General features: G+C 32.0%; 1 protein-coding gene across 1 annotated transcript in view; it reads right to left on the bottom strand.

Moving 5' to 3' along the window:
- Positions 1-16,987, bottom strand: part of LOC128244074 (paramyosin-like) — a 41,008-nt gene extending 24,021 nt beyond the window's left edge. The window contains exons 1-20 of the mRNA XM_052962091.1: positions 16,943-16,987; positions 15,966-16,063; positions 15,507-15,555; positions 13,952-14,026; positions 13,590-13,664; positions 12,222-12,320; positions 11,281-11,370; positions 10,929-10,991; positions 10,582-10,677; positions 10,242-10,283; positions 9,988-10,029; positions 6,616-6,660; positions 6,316-6,357; positions 5,235-5,276; positions 4,926-4,973; positions 3,849-3,887; positions 2,247-2,294; positions 1,178-1,219; positions 840-881; positions 498-545 (exon numbers count right to left, since the gene is read on the bottom strand). Coding sequence (XP_052818051.1) covers positions 498-545; positions 840-881; positions 1,178-1,219; positions 2,247-2,294; positions 3,849-3,887; positions 4,926-4,973; positions 5,235-5,276; positions 6,316-6,357; positions 6,616-6,660; positions 9,988-10,029; positions 10,242-10,283; positions 10,582-10,677; positions 10,929-10,991; positions 11,281-11,370; positions 12,222-12,320; positions 13,590-13,664; positions 13,952-14,026; positions 15,507-15,555; positions 15,966-16,063; positions 16,943-16,986 — 1,169 coding nt within the window. The 5' untranslated portion in view covers position 16,987. The remainder of the gene's footprint in view (positions 1-497; positions 546-839; positions 882-1,177; positions 1,220-2,246; positions 2,295-3,848; positions 3,888-4,925; positions 4,974-5,234; positions 5,277-6,315; positions 6,358-6,615; positions 6,661-9,987; positions 10,030-10,241; positions 10,284-10,581; positions 10,678-10,928; positions 10,992-11,280; positions 11,371-12,221; positions 12,321-13,589; positions 13,665-13,951; positions 14,027-15,506; positions 15,556-15,965; positions 16,064-16,942) is intronic.
- Between the last annotated feature and the right edge of the window lie 2,017 nt (positions 16,988-19,004).

Below are 19,004 nucleotides of genomic sequence, written 5' to 3'. Positions count from 1 at the left end.
GTAGTAGTAGTAGTAGTAGTAGTAGTAGTAGTAGTAGTAGTAGTAGTAGTAGTAGTAGTAGTAGTAGTAGTAGTAGTAGTAGTAGTAGTAGTATAGTAGTAGTTGTAGTAGTAGTAAGTAGTAGTAGTAGTAGTAGTGTAGTAGTAGTAGTAGTAGTAGTAGTAGTAGTAGTAGTAGTAGTAGTAGTAGTAGAAGTAGTAGTAGTAGTAGTAGTAGTAGTAGTAGTAGTAGTAGTAGTAGTAGTAGTAGTAGTAGTAGTAGTAGTAGTAGTGGTAGTAGAAGAAGCAGAAAACAACGAGTCACGTTTGTTTCCCCCACCGGAAGAATATATATAAACTTATGTTATATTTTTTAGATTATTTTTTCTCTCAAAACCAAACTATGCAGGGTATTAACCGTGACATCAATAAATGATCAATAACATAAAATGAAAGTAAACAATAGTAATAAATTAAAGCCGATACGAATCTTAGGGAGATAAGTATTAAGCACCAAACCTTTGTGTTTCCTCTTCTTTATCCTCATCTAAAAATATCATATTCAACCTGAAATAAAATCACAATAATATTTCCTCATTTTGAAACTTGTGAAAACTTCTTTGATAATTAAGATTACTGATGATTATAATTAAAATCAGGTTTATGAAACTTAATTCGGACCATTAAGCATGTTAGCTTCAAACGGTTGTTGTTGTTGTTGTTTTTCTTGCTGATGGTGATTGATTGTAATATGACAATAAAACACATCCGAAGCTAAGGAAATGTGAATTACCTATTATATGCCTGCAATGTCTAAGAATATCTCACAATAATAACATTAACAAAGTCAAAATGACTTGCCTCTTGTTCTCATATTCCAGCCTTTTCATTTCTTTTTCAGTCCTGAAGAAATTATATCAGAACACTAAAATATGTATAACGGATTGATAAAATATATTTGAAGATTGATTTAGAATGTTGAATAAAAAAGACAGTGAGCAATACTGATAATTTGTCTTATTTCAGCAATAAAATGCTTTTATTCTTCATTTATTTCAAATACATAACATAATTATACAGTTTGAATGCCCCTCTTTCTTTACGATAAACACAGTAAGTTCCAAATAGATAGGCGATTACCTCCTACGCTCAACTGTGATGGTTGTTGAAATTCTAAATCACTAGATAAAATAGTTTACCTTAACTTATCATCCGTTAACCTTTGAATGATTTCCTCCCTCCTAGAATAAACGCATTTAATACATATTATAACACAATTCCGATACTTTTAACTAGAGTATATTTTTCTTCCTTCGGTTTGATAATATAAGCTTTTTTCTGCAATATAAAAAAGAATAGTGTTGGCCAAACGTTTTTTTCATATTTCAACACTCGTTTCAAACCATATGCAAACGTCCGTAGCCAATGTGCATATGTGTGCCTAGTTTATCTAAATCAATTAAACATTGTTGCATTTGGACGAACAAATTCACTGATTTGGACTATCAACGGCTTGATAACTACGCCTCCTCAATACAGGGTGTTATTTACTAAACAAGACAGGTTTTAAGTATATATAATAATATATGTTTTATAAATGATTTTTTCAAGGGAAATAATTCCAATTAATCACAAGGTCTATCAAATTGGCCGTTATCTCGTTTACCGAATGATCAAAAGGTGGAAGATGTGAAAAATACAAAACTAAGCATTCTTTGAGTGACCATAAGATTATTTTTTTAGTTTCAAATTATATACAAAATATTTGTAAAAGCAGCCACGCTACTCCTTGAAACAATGTGAATCGCTTATAGAATGAAAACATTTTATTAACGACCAAAGAATATATCTCTTACAGAAAACAAAAATGAACTTATCGATGAATGTATTTATTAGTTCAACTACACAAATGGTCTAGGGTTAATAATTTAATGATTACAGCTGTAAAACACATCCTATCCCGAACGGTACGGAACGAAATATTTGAAATGCTAAGCTACGACCGTTGAATGACATCCTTATGCATTTATTAGTTATAGTTTATTTGTCTTTTGTTATTTATGTTATACAGATTGTTTACAATTACAATAAATTAGATACCCTTTGCTTTGTCACATATAATGTTACGAGATTATACTGCTGAACATTAAACTGATACTGGTATTAGTGTTCCAAATCATCGTCCGTACTGTGAGCAAAACAAATGAAATATTCTGCGATGTTTTATACTTTGACAACTATCTATAGCACACTTATGCATTTACTTACTTCAAAACGTCTGAATTTTCTTTAAGCCGAGCTATTTCATCCTTCAGTCTAAAATAAAGACAATATGGTTTTGATATATATGCTCACAAATAAAGAGACAAAAGGATTATAAAAAAACAACAAGCAATAAATACAATTTTTGTTCAATGTAGACTTAGTATACTTTCCATTAAAATTATATATGAGCTCATGTCTTTGGATAATACATTAAACCCTATATCAATTTATTCCATATTTTCAGCATTCGTTAAGCGTTGCACACAGAAAACAATATTTAATTTGAAGACCCATGATCTAAATTGAGGATGCAAACAATTAATGTGACTCAATCTAACACACACTAAACTTCAGAGTCAAGGTTTCAGAACAGTCCAGAAAGTAAACAGCCGGTACTGAACAGTAGCGCAGGAATTCGTCATATATAATGACAGACACTTGTTGTTAACATTATACTTCAAATAAATACATTGGTAATATTTGTTTAGTTTCAACTTGTAACATTGTCTGCAAAATTCTTTAGAAAAACAAGTGTTTGTTGAGAGATGTGTGATGCATCTGTAGCATTGAATGGTTGACACTAGACTTAAAATCTCCTTCGTGGTTAAACTGTGGACTGGTTTAATCTTTTTCGCGAGCAGTAGGAGATCGAGCAGACCAATGTTATATGACATCTTTCTTTAAAGTATTTGTAATCTAACAGAAGATTTTGGGGTTATGTTTTTATGTTATAAATACTTATGTGAAAAACGACAGAAACAAGCTCAGTAGCCAAAGGTTTTAACATAAACCCCATTTAATGGCACGGGGTAAACGCCAAACACATAGAACAAAAAATCACAAACAAGTAACATATACAACAGCACAAAACTCCACAAACAGCACAGTGCATATATACTTTATAAAAAAATCAACTTGGTATGTTTATTAAGGATTTTAGGTAACGCCTTGGAACGGTCAGTAAAATTATCTGATAAGATTAGGTGTTATGCATGTATAATTTGTATGTGGTACAAGTTATATGTCTGTGCTGTTTTGTATGTTATGCGTTTCTAATTCAGTGTCTATTTGGCTTTAACCGCGTTGACTATTGGGCTGTCCCTTGTAGTTTCCAGATGTATATTTATATTAACGTTTATATTACTTAGTGTTATAAAGAATTGAATACTTAAACTTTTGCAATGTATATCTAGATCTATCAGGATAGAATAATTTGAACGAACCAGACACAGAAAAATGTCGCCAGGTCTTTTCCACTTTCGTGGGCCTGAGTCAAAAGTTAAAATAATTCACTTTTAATGTCAAAGTATTCAAGAAAGAAATATATAATACAAACATGAAGGAAATTCATTTAAGCTGTTTTATTAAGTTAAGATTATTTATTTCAGATTAAAATGACATTCGCAGACTCAACTTTATGTCAGATTCTATCAAATTATCAAAGCAGGCTTAACATATTTAAATCATCATTTATGAAATTGTACGCTGCATTATCAATACTTGCCTTGTTCACGTTTATACATTATATATTAATTTATCAATACTGATGCCCTTATACTGTTTTGTCATTAAGAGTAAACGGACTGTAAAATCAAATCTACTTACTTGTGTGTTTCATCTTCAAGCGCTCTTATTTTCTCTTCACTGCAATAAGCATCAAAACAATTTAAGATTACAAACTGTGTCAATTTGTGAAAGTCAATATAAACTAGTTTAAAAACTGATAAACAAATATTAGAAGATATTTTAAATATCTGTAAGGTTTTCAAGAAAATAACATGTAGGTAAGTAGCTATTGTAGGTTTTAAAAAAATCTGGAAGTTTTAAACGAGGATTTAAGTAAATATGATTATTGATTACGTCTGTGTTAAGCAAAAGATAACATGTCATTTCGATAGGATTTTGGTTTCATCCAGGGATAGCGTTCCTATCCAAAAATGTGCTAATTAAGGGAGTGCTAATATGCCTTAAATAAATAGTTAGTCGATCAGTCGGAAAGTCGAGGTTAAAAGAAGAGTTCTCGATATACTATGTCGATCGCTTTGAGATAGTGGGCCGAGCTATTCTTTTTTTTCTTAAAGTTGGTAACGTTTGAAATTATAATATTGAGATATTTTTGTACACACAATACCACTGTTCTAAACGTTAATTGGGCTTACTGTACAAGTTCGATTGCATTTCTGTAAATATCAGAGAGCTAGATAACACAACACTTGGTGCAGGAAAGTCATTTTTTGTTAACCTTCATTTTGGTTAACATATAAACAAAACACAAAACATGACATGTTGTTTTCGCTACATATACATACATAAATATTATAGTAAATAATTTGAAACGTCATTGATACACTTAACTGTAACATGACTTCAAGTTGTAATTATTTATTGTACTGTGCATATAAACCATATGATGATTCCCTGATCTTCTCATTTGCAACTGTTTGATTTGGCAAACATCACAGTTCAGATTTGAAATTGTAAATGATTGGATGAACAAGAACCCACTGACCGGTATGTTTGCGTCTTGGTTTGAAATTTGCATCTTGAACAAAAGGGAATGGCGCAATGCTATCTCCCATGACCATAATCATTGCGTACGTTTCGGTTTAAGTGATACTTCCATCATCAAAATGAAAATAAATCATTTACTTACGATGACGAGCATGTATTAATTCATTTTACCATTGGCTTTGCTTCTCCTTTTCAAACTGTTGAATTTCTTCGTCCTGTCTGAAACATCATAAAATAGAAGTTATTAAACTGTTAGTACTTAAATTATGCACATCTTATAATATATTGAAAAATGATGTTCTACTTAATTAAGTGTTTCAATTGTAATGGCCAAATTTCTGGCACTCAGACATGTCTTTTTACAAGTTATTTGTCTATTAAATGGTAAGTAATTTACACGAACACTGTATAATTTGAACAGACAATAGAAAAAAAGAGACCATTCTACTGTGGTATATATATTACGACGGAATTTCATACTTTGACTGTTTTTCCTTGTGGCTTTTAACTTCTTTTTCAATCCTGTAACCGAAAAAAATGCTATTAATATGACGTTTATCAAAAATAAACTACCATAAATGTCATTGTCAACAACAAATTTTGATCAAATTACCGACTACCAATTTCAATCGCGGACAAACTGAAACCACGTGCACAATATATATATATATATATATATATATATATATATATATATATATGTTTCTATTATAAAAGGACTATTTTTTTTTAAAAGTGCAACGGCTTGGAGCTTGAAAATACATAAATATGATAAAAACAGTTATTTTCGCATCACAAATCTTATTGATCGCGTGAATGCCGGACACCAATATTCCACTAAAGCTGCGTTTGGCAATGTTTGTCATAGCCAAATCAGGAGTATCCGTGAAAAGTATCCGTAAAAATATATGAACATGAAAATTAAAAATACAATCCAAATAGTGACATTCAAAATAATTAAAAGTATAATTAAAAGGAAAGGATATGATTAATATTTGTACACTAACGCAGACAAAAATAAATCATACTTTTATATTAAGGATATATACCATTTGTATCCATTTTTTTATTAATTATATTTTTGCACATGGTAAAACATTGGAAAATTACAGGAATACATTTTGAAATTTGTCAACAGACAGTTAGGCTTGGCACCTTACAGGTGTTATGAATTTGTAAAAGCTATTATTTTAAGTTTATTAGATAAAGTACTTATTGTGACTACCTAACACTAAAGTTGAATCAGAGACCGTGACTGACAGATGGATTAGTCGGGTACTGGCCAACAAAATGGCTAAGTAAAATATTAAGACTAAACAGACTACGAGCAATAAACATTTTCCTTTTCATTCTCCATTTTGCTATTTTAAAATATTTTTTAAAGGTATTACCTCTCAAATAAAAAAGCATTTTCTCACTCTTTATCACAATTATATTTACATTGGATTCAATTTGTGAATGTTCCTATATAGAAGAGTAATTTATCCAGCCTCATATTAGTTTATTACTAGCCAAACTGCTACCACATGCTCGGCAAAAAGTATAATAAAATTTCACTTGCTTTTCCTTCTCATTCTCCAACCTTTCTATCTTGCGTTTTTCTCTGTAACAAATCGTTTATTAAATTTATTATTCAACTATTATTAATATACTATTATTCGTTATACAAACTAAACAAAAGAAGTGCACAAATAATTTCTATTCCACATTTGATCGAGCCCAAATATTTTATATCTTACAGTATTTTCGACATAACGTATACATTTATATTGGATGTTCGTATATAAAAGAGTACGACATCCGAACACATTTTAATAATGTATCTTATTACTTGCGCAAACAAACAAAAAAGTTGTTTTACTCATGATGTCTTTTTAATTGCTGTATGAGCTCTTCCATCAAATGCCTGAAAATGGGAAAAAAACAGTTGCTACAATACAATGTGTTAAACAAGTATAATTAGGTAATACATCCTTCAAATGTTCGAATGAGATCGATATGATTTGCTATTGTGTGTAAACGATTGATATAGAGTGTGTTAGTTTTGCGATACTATCTTAACAAATAGTGTTAAAGTGTTTAAGCGATATTAAATCATTTCTGGTTCACTTTGAATTGTTGCGGACGTTTATGCCATTTCAGTATTCAAATAGCAAGAAATCAAATGACAATGCCTGGCATCCATGACGAGGCAGACTATTTTTTGTCATGCGATGTTGAAAACACACAAATGTCGTAAAATAAACGAAACAACATTTTAGGGGAGATGTATGCGTTTTAGGCAGTAAAGAATTAGTAATTTGATTTGTAGCCGATTGGTGTTAGTGTTTATCGAGTTATCCCGTGCCAAAAGTGACCAAACATATTTTAAGTAAGATAAAAGAGCAAAAGAAGTTATCTTCCTGCTGTTTACAATCAAAATACTGATATATACTTGTGATTTATTATTTGCGCCATATTTAAAGCATATTTAAGTATCAATTCGTGCTTCTATTAATGTCAACGTAAACATAATTTCATTAAAGTTAGACAATTGAGAAAGAATATCTGCACTGTAGCTGGAAACGTTACATTCTGTAAATGCTTGGTTGAAGAGCAATATAAAGCTAACGACAAGGTTATGCTGGAATTAGAAGAAGCAAACCGGGTTGTTGAGTGTCTGCATGAGTTTAAAGCAATGATAAAACAAGGTCAATTATTGTTCACATTGATAAATCCGTCCTGTTTGTTTAATATCGAGTTTATGTTCCGCACGAGCGAGTTGCCAGAGTGTTGACCATTGGACGATTAATGTGTATAGTTTACACTGATTAATAGTGTAGAGTGCGAAGTGTTTGTAAGTGTATAATATAAACGTAAATAACACATGAAAAATTGGACATATTTTAATAAAAAAGAAAAAATATATGATAATTGAACATGCTAAACTTAATTGTTTTTGCAGCTGTCGAAATACTGGAGCACAGGCATAAACTGGTTTGTCTTGCTGACACCAGTGAGCTTGGATGGAGGGTGGTATCCGAGTATGAGAGCAAACCGATGATTCGGATGCTGAGAAGAAGATGTATAAGGCAGAGGTTCTAGCAGCCAGGAACCTGAAGGCCGAGCGAGGGTAGCGGACCCGTACCCGCTTTTCCCCCTATCTAAAGGGGCCGGCACGCCAGACGCCACGTGCAACGCCGTCGTTCACCGCAAATGCGTGCGGATTCTACGACAGAAAAGTACACAGGGTGTTTTGAAAAGTTTTCCTCTTTTTTTGTGTTTCGAAAAAGATAAGTGCTAAACCGGCAAATTCTATCGTAGTATCTTTATATACCACACAATTGTTAGATGGGGGAAAGTCTTATAGGGTTATTTCGTCTGCAGTATATGCCATAAAGTGGATTCAATACACTGTTTAGAGGATCCAACAAACGATTTAGTTAACGTTGTGAAGCACTTGTCTGATGCTGCGAAAAGACTTACATCCAAGCCCATATAAGAATGGACGTCATTGACGCTAATGTTCTTATATCTTTATGTGAAATGTTTTCAAAAGACATGCGTCTTACTTACGTTAGAGATTTAGCTATGATTATGTTTAGCTATGCTGGAGTTTTGCGTTTTAATGAAATGAGTAATTTACATTGTTCAGATATAACATTTGAAAATGATTTTTTATTGTTAAAATAAGACCAAGTAAGACTGATGTTTACAGAGAGGGTCTAGAAGTATTGATAGCGAAGGGCAGTACCATCACATGTCCTTACAATATGTTGAGACGTTATATGGAAATGGCTGGTTTGTCAAGAACTTTAGATGATTTTTATTTAGGCCTATGTTTCAATCAAAACAGGTTCATTCGTTGATTCACAAACACAAAAAGATAAGGTATACTAGGGCTAGAGAATGTAAATGTATTGTTAACAAATTATCCTAAGTTGCTCCAGGTTTAAAATTAGGGACACATACTTTGCGCGAAAGTGGAGCAACGTCGGCAGCAAATGTTGCTGGGCTTTCAGATAGGTGTATTAAAAGGCATGGTCGTTGGAAGACTGATCAAGCAAAAGGTGGATATATATAATTATATGATTCTTTGAAATTTATGATTACTAAAAGCTTAGACTTATAAATAGTTTGTCGGTAATTAGAATGTACACGACAAGTGAATTTGAATGTTTTATTTTTCTTCTAAGCTTTGTTATTTCTATAAATGAGTCTCATAAGCAGTGTGTGTTTGCTTATGTTTTTGTTAAAGGTGTGATGAGACTAGAGTGTGTAACCCGGACACGGCTCCACATCAATTTGCTTCCTTGCCTTTGTTTTATTTGAATGATTTAGTGCCATGAAGGTGGTAATATTGCAGCTCTGCCAGCAAAATTTTTAACTTTTCAAGTATGTGGTCTCCACACGTACTATAACCTGCCAAGCTGTCTTCATATCCCCGATAATGACATATATCCCGCAAATCATTTCTTATACTTACACCAATAGTTCAATTTTTCATTCAAAATTTGTTCAAAAAAATATTTTTTAGTTATTTAAGAAAAACTTAAGTTATCTTTTCACCCATTTTGTGAATACCGTAACTGGAAACAGTTTAACAAATATGTCAGAATAATGCGGGAAAAGATCAACCACTTAAAATGACTTTCAGACGTAAAATTGAAACACTTATGACAACAATACATTTAACATATCATTAATTTACACTTTTTCAAACGTTGATTTGAGTTTTTCGGGGCCTGTTGACACATATGGTTATAAGATACACAATTTTCAATTTTCATGCATATTGTTATGCGATGATTCGCGATCCAAACATATCCAAAGATGTTGCGTAATCGGATAATAATCGCAAATGCCGACAGGCAATTCATTTCAGAAATGCAGTTATTTTAAGGAATCGAAGTTGAGGATTAAATATCAAGATATAACAGAAATAATTCCAAGACGAAAAGGCCTCAGTTAAGGGCGACAGCAATGGGTTCTTCAAGACAGCTTTAATGGACACGTCTGAACTAGGACCATGACACAAGAGGCAGGTTGCCCATGACAAGTTAATAAGGTCTGGCAGGGTGTTGAGATAACCTTGAAGACGGATAGGCCTAATAATGGGGATATAATGTTTGACAAACATTTCTTGTTTGCAAATTGTTTTCTAAACATCTCTAATTTGAAAGAAAAAATGCGAAACATGAATCGTTCATTTTTTTCTTTGAAGATTCCACAGTATAAAAATATAAATACTTACGATTTTTCATCTTCCAAATCTGATATGTGTTTCTTATTTTTCCTGCATCAGAAATGGTTAGAAATTCATAAAAGCATTCAGGTTGTAAGCCATTCTTTTAGATTTTGTTTTCTTTTTACTACACAAATTACTTTGAATATAATATAAAGTACTGGGCAGTCATAAGTATTCTATATCTAAGTTTCATAGAAAGCATAACATTATTATGACTTTTTAATCAAGTTTGTCTAATATATAAATTTGAATGTTCTTACCTTAATGTTTCATTATACTTTCTTAGGCATTCATTTTTACATCTAAAATAATAAAAAAAAACATGTAGCGGGCATTCGATTCAACCGTAACTACATTACTTACAAGAACACTCAGACTGCGTCTTTATTTGAAAAAAATAAATGACTCCGATATAAAATTATCCAGTCTCAATACTTATCATAAACTGCATCAATTCAAACTAATTCTGTTCATTAAATGATGTCTTTGTTTTGATAACTATTTTGGACCTGAACAGAGTCCTTGTGTAGGAAAATAAATATTGTCTATTAAGTATATTCCCTACTATTACTGTCTAACATGTATTGACGTAAATCGTACTTGATTGTGTTCTGCAGTGATTGTAGCTCCTGTCTTTTTTTGTCTAATTCACTTTGTTTCTGGTTCAAAGCAGAGCTCCGCTCTTGATTGCATTTTCTGTAAAAAAGTCACTTCCATAATTTATGAATTTTATTTTATTTTCATACCTCAAAGTAACAAACCTGTTTTCCGCGAACACCAACTATTATTACACGCTGTTACCTTATGTGTCAGTTTCTAGTTATTTTATTTGTTCTGTTTAAAAAAACAACAATAAACATAAAAAATTGACTTGTCAAACGAACGTTTTGAGCTATAAGACATTAGTATTTAACATGTTTAATTTAATCTATGATACAAATTATAACCTCAAACCGGAACATTCTTTCTCTAGCTGTTCTATTGTTTTTTTCAGCGATTTTTCCTTCTCCCTGAAATAGACAGAGTTACAAATATATAAGGGTTTGTTAACATTCTTAAATCTTAATCTTCTTTAGAGAAATAAAATACGTGAGCTTCCAGTTTACTATTACTCAGTGAGGGCAGGGCCAATGGTAACATTACAGTCTTTACCTAATTTAGTTTATCATAGTCCTTTTACTGAAAAACAAAAACATACATTTGTACGGTTTACTGTAATGTTAATACCGTTACGCTGTTTTGAAGATTCTCTAAATTATTTGACAACAATGATGAATCATATTAAGTTTGACACGTTACCAGGCTTTCTTTAACTCTGCCCTTTGATCTTCTATCGTCTTTTCAAGTGAGGCGGTTTTTCTCTCAAAGATGTCGATCTCGTTATGTCGCCTGCAAAAGTCGTTAAAGATAGACATTGAATGCTTTATTGTTTTTTATATAAACATGAAAATGTTTTTCGAATCGAATATTTAGTAGACTTGCTGGTTCAGAAATGTGTTTGAAATTGAAACTTTTGGGAATGAAAATGGTATAATGCACATGCAAAGTAATAACTTTATAATTATTTCATATTTAAGTTAACAATGGTGCTGATGAAGCAGGATTCCTTTTGGTAAATACTTGTAAAATACTTTGAAACGAAACATATTGACATACCAAGAATAGAAAATAACTGTTACCATTTAATTTTAGCGTCTAGTCAATAAAAATCGTCGAATAAAAATATCATCTGTGAATTATGTCAGGTTTGTATTGATGTTGATTGTTTATAACATTACCATCGTCATGGAATGCTCGAATATACGATAGGAAAGCATCAAATTTACCAAGCATGTGAACGCAGATGGCTGATCAGTTAGAATTACCTTAGGGATACGAATTCAACGGATTCTTTGAAAGAAACAATCAAGAAATGAATATTTTAAGACAAAAGTTTAGATTATTTCTAGAAGTTACGGCCTCAGTAACGGTACTAAATTCCACTTACTCGACCTGAATATAATTTGGTCATACAGTTCTCCCACTGGATTTAGAGCTGACCAAAAGGCATTCCTACTACAGTGTGAATAAGGTTTCAAAGCACAACGGGGGCATTGAAGGAAACACTAAAACGACACTCGGACTGAATTAGTTAATCCCACACTTTATTGGCACATGTTAAAGTAGATCATAAGGATTTCGTTATGTTTAAAATGTTGAGATATGTGTGTATATTAAAGTAAAGAATAATGCATATCTACCTCTGTACATCACCAAGCATTGCTTTATTTCGATCAACAAACTCATCGTCTAGAAACACCTGTTGTTCGCTTACTGCCATGGCGGTTGATGACAGTGACCTAAAGATAGTTGAAAGGGTATCATTTTAACGTATCATAACTCTACGATTGTTTATGAGTTAAGTATATTTAAAGTTTTACCCGTGCTGATCGAACAATCGAACTCAGAACACGTTCTTAAGCATGTAACGCAAATGAATATTTCCATTTTTCGCAGCCAATTTGTAGGACACACAACCCTTTTGTTATGAAAATATCTATTTCGTTGCTACTTAATCTGCTCATCAATAAATAATTGTGTTTTTTCGTTGAAACCAGGTCAACCAATGACTGTGGGATATCCCAATACAGTTTTTTGTTTATCGAGTATTGTTAACACTAATAAAAGAATGGACACTGGTTATTATCTCGATGCCATTTGATCAGGTTTTCAAAAACGCAATGGAACACACATGATATATATTTCTATATTGTAAAATAGTTCTTCAGAGTATTTTTTTTTTATCTAATGACGTTTTGAACATAGACTTGAGCATTTAGCCAACACGCATGTGCCTAATTTCATATGACAGTTGATGTCAACAGTTTATATAATAGCGCGTTGTTGCATTTTGGGGGAAGGATAGTTATGAGACCGGCAACACATGTATCGTATCCAAACATGTGTGATGTTGTGTTCGTTTACGGACAAAGGTAAACATAAATAACGAAATCACACGTTACACGCCTTTGACAACCCTTTTAAATCCTAAACCGCAAAGAAAACTGTTGGTTACAGTTTGTTTTGAACAAAAACCAGAGAAAAACTTTTCTATAACTTACATTGAACCTAAATTGATTCCACTTTCTACGCTTTTATATAAAGCTACCCTTCATGTTTTATTTTCTGATACAAATTTGTAATCAAAATGATAGTATTTATATGAAAGTGCTGAAAGTCAATTAACCTTTTTGCCATTTGCTGAAGTGTAGCTTCGTATAACTGGGTTCTTGTATATTCACCTTATTTCAGGTATAAGGGTATACAATGCTCCAAGGATTGGCTTTGAGAATAATATTTGTTTTCTTATTCAATTGCTTCGTTCGTTGTATATGGACATGCAACTCAAATTGCAAATCAGTACATCCTATGATGACAAAGACATACTAAGTGTGCCACGGTTATCATTTACATTCATTGATACCATTGAGAATTATATTTGAACTGTTAATATGAATTTCGATAAAATATAAATTTAATCCATATCACTTTGCTCCTGAGATATCAAATAAATCATATAAGCACGTCAATTTGTTATAATGTAGTGATTGCATACAATAAAAACACACCTTTGTTCCCCGTTAAGTGCTGCTCTATTTAGAGCCTTCATAATTTGTTCTTCCACAGATATGGATGGCAGAACTCTGAAAAAGAGATACTTGAAAAAACACTTCAAACATATCATGCCATCGAAATGAGCGTTTGCAGTTCTAAGTTGTATGGATTTTTATATTTGACAAATATGAGCAAAAGTTCAAAATATGTACAACAATGCTTTAAACTTACCGACAACACATTTTTTTGTTATTAAGCATTTGCAAATGAAAAATAATGCGGCTGGATTCAGATCTAGATGAACGTTTAACTACATTTATTAGCTACCATGGTAGATTTCATGCATTGCATTGTTATTATTTTGTGTTCACCTCACCTCTGAGCTTCTTGTATTAGAGCTGTATCACAAAATCTAAGTTCTTCGTCTGTTTGGCAAAATGCTGAATTTTCCCTAAAATGTTTTATAAAATATAAGTGTTGTTATATCTTTACGTATTTATTAATCGGAGTCTAAATTACTGGTATATGTTAATAATTAACATTTGATCACGTTATCATCGTAGAACAGTTCATGATAAGACACTTTATAAAAATAAAAGAAAATTATCGACACTTATAGCCTTTGTGTGTCAGCGATGTATTCAATTATTAAACGGTTTTAATCAGTTAATAATACAAATAAAAAGCTCAGGTGTTACCAAACAAAATAAATATATTTATGCGAAACATTGGCAAACTTTATGTATGCATGTTTTCAACAACAACAAATTTTAAACCACCACTATTAGAAAATATACTTAATATGTATATCCAACTTTCAAAATTTCTACAAGTGTTTTGGTAAAACTGTTTTGATGCAGATGAGTGTTCTTGTTGTGCTGTCTGCATACATGCATGTGGTGTTTTGTTTCTCCAGTTCATTGCCGTTTGGGACTTTCCTTGTGCCACTGAACATGGTATATTTTATTTTTATTTTATATTACTACTGTCCTTGTAGTTTTCATTGTATAAATGATGGTTTGTAATAATATCTACGGCGTTTTTAATTTTTTTTGGCAAAATAAAGCAATTGGCATAATTTTCCTATTTAGCTATTTTTAAAGATAATTTTATTCGCCTTTTAAACGTGAAAGAGTCCCTAAAAATATTACTGTATTTTGTGTGTCTGTTGTAATTATACGTTCTGTTACATGCAATCTAGTCTACATTTAATCCAATCACAAATTTCTTGACATTTTGTTAGATTACAATTGACATTCTTCCCAAGACCGGCGATATATGCCATATATGAATACTAGTAGTATGTAACCGTTCGCAATTTTTAAATCATGGATTTTACGTTATTATACATAGCATAGAAGTTAAAATTTATTGTTATTTGATTAAATAAATGACCTTTCTATGCCATAATTGAAATATTAAAAAACGCGTCGACTTTTGGATTAAAATGTCATCAAGCTGAAACATCAGGTAATCATTGAACTTTACATACATGTTCAATATTATTTCCACCGGTACTGTGATTAGGCAATAGAACACATTTCATTCCGGTCCAAATATGGTAGAAAGTAACGTCATAACATAAGCATATATAAATGTAAGTATTATTTCATGCTTATAAACCAGTAGTTGGTTTCGCATTAATTAATAACATAACCTTCGTTAAGAGTATCAATTTTATAAATTAAATATAATGCAAAATAGTTTTTTTTAACCAGACAATGTAATTCAACTTCCATTATGAATCCTTTGCATAATAACAAATACGGCAGATGTGTCTGAAAGTACATGTGGTGTGTGTTTTTTATGAATTTGCTTTCCAATTCCAAAGTTCTTGGGCAAAATGAATTACAATTGTAATAGCTGATAGAAAGAGTTCAACGCTAGACCGATTGTTAGCACAGTTATGGAAACCAAACGTTAAATCATACCTATTTCCTCTGCCAGATAACATCCGTCGCTCTGGCGTTTCCATATCAGCTTAAGTGGAAACAAACACACAATTTAAATAAATAATATAGATTTTATCTAAGCTATTCACAGTCATTTATCTAACTACTTACGGTGTCACATACATCAACAAAATACGGTACGTATGATAGTTTTTTATGTTCATTATACATCAATTCCGACAAGTGTTTCTATTTTTTAGAAGCGAAATAAAAACATCGAGTGTTATGACTAAAATACATGGTCAATTTCAGGTGAAATTATCTACAATTAAAATCACTCTGTTTGGCGATCATAGCAGAAAACGATGTACAGTCAATAACCTGTAACTATAGTCAAAGTATTCGCCTATATTTAAGCCGAAAAAAATGCATGAAGCCATATTTGAGGGTTTCGATGAGTAAATTGAAAGGATGTTGCAGATATATCCCTTAACATACCTGTGTCTTTGTCGCAATGTTCAGGTGATATATGCAGTGAGTCCAGTTTTCTGTTCGAAGAAGGCATTGGTCGAATTTGCAGTTTCAATTTGGTCTTCCTTAAACATGTGTAATAAAAAGGTGGTAAAACTGGGCCGATGTGCACTATGTTCATAATAGCATCCCGATACAATGTGTGCCCGAATGGACAGAGGGTAAAACGGTGCCGTTAATTACTTCTACATTTAACAATACGTTTAGACTACATGTGAATAAGATAAATCATCATAATAAATCATGTCAGTGTAAAACAATTCAGGAAATAAATTGGTGTGCAACTTCTAGATGTACATGTTCACACTGTTGAGTTAGGGCGAATGCATTTCGGTTCCACCCGCAATATATGACCATGATCTTTCGTAAAATTTGCAAACAAAAATACAATATACATTGCCGGTAACATGTTTCACAATCTTATCATTGTATTTACTCATACATTCACACTAAAATACATCATTACATTACTTTCAACATCTTTCAACGCTAGCTTAAAATTCATTCATTATAGAATGAGTGACAAAATAGGTATACAATTGCTATTTAACTGATGTTATTTTTTTCAAAAGGGTTTGATTGCCATTTTAATTGTTACTGGCTTTAATTTGTTAAACACGAATCGAAATGTTAGATCAGCTGTTGATTTTCTTGTGTGAAATTGATTTGTGTAGCATCCAGCACGCACCACAAAGAGAAAATAAAAGAGGAGCTCGTTGAAAAAAAGCCCCGTTCATTACGATATTTACAGTGCCAGTACACATAATGATGCGCATTAAGTGATATAAGTATATACATGCAATTGAATATTATCAAATTGATGATTTATACCATTGGTTTTTATGCGTTTTGGTGAAATTGTATTCCATTACAAATGGTCTCGAAATAGACTTTAAATATAGTTCAAAAATAGATTATGTTAAGTAGAGTTTATTTATTCATACTCATTTCCTCTTCCCGCTGACATCCGTCGATCTGGCGTTTCCATAGCATCTTAAATTGAAAAAGAACAACATTTAACCAAACAAAACAACAACAACAACAAGATCATCATCATCATCATCATCATCATCATCATCATCATCATCATCCCATAACTGTCCATGTATCTCATCAGGCAAAAGTTGTTCATGTTATTAATCAGCCCATCACTGTACATGAACATCTCCGTAAATAAATGTACCTGAACCTTATCATGCAGAAACTTTGCATGTGACTCATCAACCAATAACTGTAAATATATCAGTCGATAACTATGAACATACCTAATCAGTCCCTAACTATACATGTACCTCAACTGTTAAGAATGTTTCATGTTCCACATCAGTCAATAAATGTACATGTTCTTCGTCAGTCAACAAATGCACACGTACCTTATCAGTCAATAACTTTTGATATACTCCATCACTTACTGTTCCTGTACCTGTCAAACACTTTACATGCACCACCAGTCAATAATTATTTAACTGCAAATATACCTCATCAATCAATACATATGTTTTAGCCAATAACTGTACGTGTGTTTGTATAATTCGATAATAACTGTACTTGAACCTCTTCAGTCATCAACAACATGCACCCTATCAGTGATAACTTCACATGCCTCTCAAAATTAAATCAGCATTCCATTTCTGTATAAAAACCTCATCAGTCAATACCTAAACATATTCCTCTTCAGTCATTTGCAGCTCATGAGACTCATCCATCGATACCTGTGCATATACCTCATTAGTCGATATATGTTCTTGTACCTCATTATTAAATAAATGTACGTGCATAACATAAGCAAAAAAGAAACGCCGAAATGCGACGAAACCAGGTTTTCAATGATTGATAGAAGAACTTCAGTCTGTGTCTATTTTCCTATCTAAAAAAGCGATGAAATGTCTCCATAAAATCTTCCTTTATAAGTTTGGTAAAAATATGTGGACCCTGACTAAAGTTATACACTTTCAACTGTTTTTACTGTTTTAGTATCATTGACCTTGACCTTGACCCCAAGGAAACCCAAACGCAATCCAATGAAAGGTATCCATAAACTTTTCCTTTATACAAAGTTTGGTCAAGATATGTGTAACCTCATTCAGTTTCAACATTTTTTTTCTATTTTTAGTAACAGTGACGTTGACCTTGAACCTAGGGACCCCAAACGCAATCCCATGAAAGGTATCCATAAACTCTTCATATAGAACAAGTTTGGTCAAGATATGTGAATCCTGACTTAAGTTATTCAGTTGCAACCATTTTTCTATTTTAAGTAAAAGTGACCTTGACCTTTAGGACCCCAAACGGAATTCACTGAAAGACCTCCATAAACTATTCCTTTATACAAAGTTGGTTAAGATATGTCAACACTAACTATAGGGATACGTTTTCAACCGTTTTTCTATTTTTAGTAGCATTGACCTTGACCCTAGGGACCCCAAACGCAATCCCATGGAAGGTATTTATAAACTCTTCCTATAGAACAAGATTGGTAAAGATATGTCAACACTAACTTAAGTTATACAGTTTTAACCGTTTCTCTATTTTTAGTAACAGTGACCTTGACCCTAGGGAACCCAATCGCAATCCCATGAAAGGTATTCATAAACTCTTCCTAAAGAACAAGTTTTCTCAAGATATGTCAACCCTAACTAAAGTTATTCAGTTTCAATCGTCTTTTCTATTTTTAGTAACAGTTACCTTGACCTTGAACCTAGGGACCCCAAAAGCAATCCCATGAAAGGTATCCATAAATTCTTCCTATATACCAAGTTTGGTCAAGATATGTCTTGCCCGGCCGCCACTGAGAGTGTTATTTAAATTTAGTGTTTTAAAGATAATCTTAAAAGAGCAAATCCTGAACAAGCAATTTGATTAAACACACAGACTTGAGTGCCTAATATAATTAACCACATTTTAAACATTCAAATGACAGTATGGAGTTTTATTGCCAAGTATTTGATAGACTAGTTAAACAATGTGCTTACTTTATTGATTTAAGCAAACTTAAATAAATATACA

Source organism: Mya arenaria, chromosome 8 (genome assembly GCF_026914265.1).
Source record: "Mya arenaria isolate MELC-2E11 chromosome 8, ASM2691426v1".
NCBI classification, from domain to species: domain Eukaryota; kingdom Metazoa; phylum Mollusca; class Bivalvia; order Myida; family Myidae; genus Mya; species Mya arenaria.
This window is presented reverse-complemented; position numbering and strand designations above follow the sequence as displayed.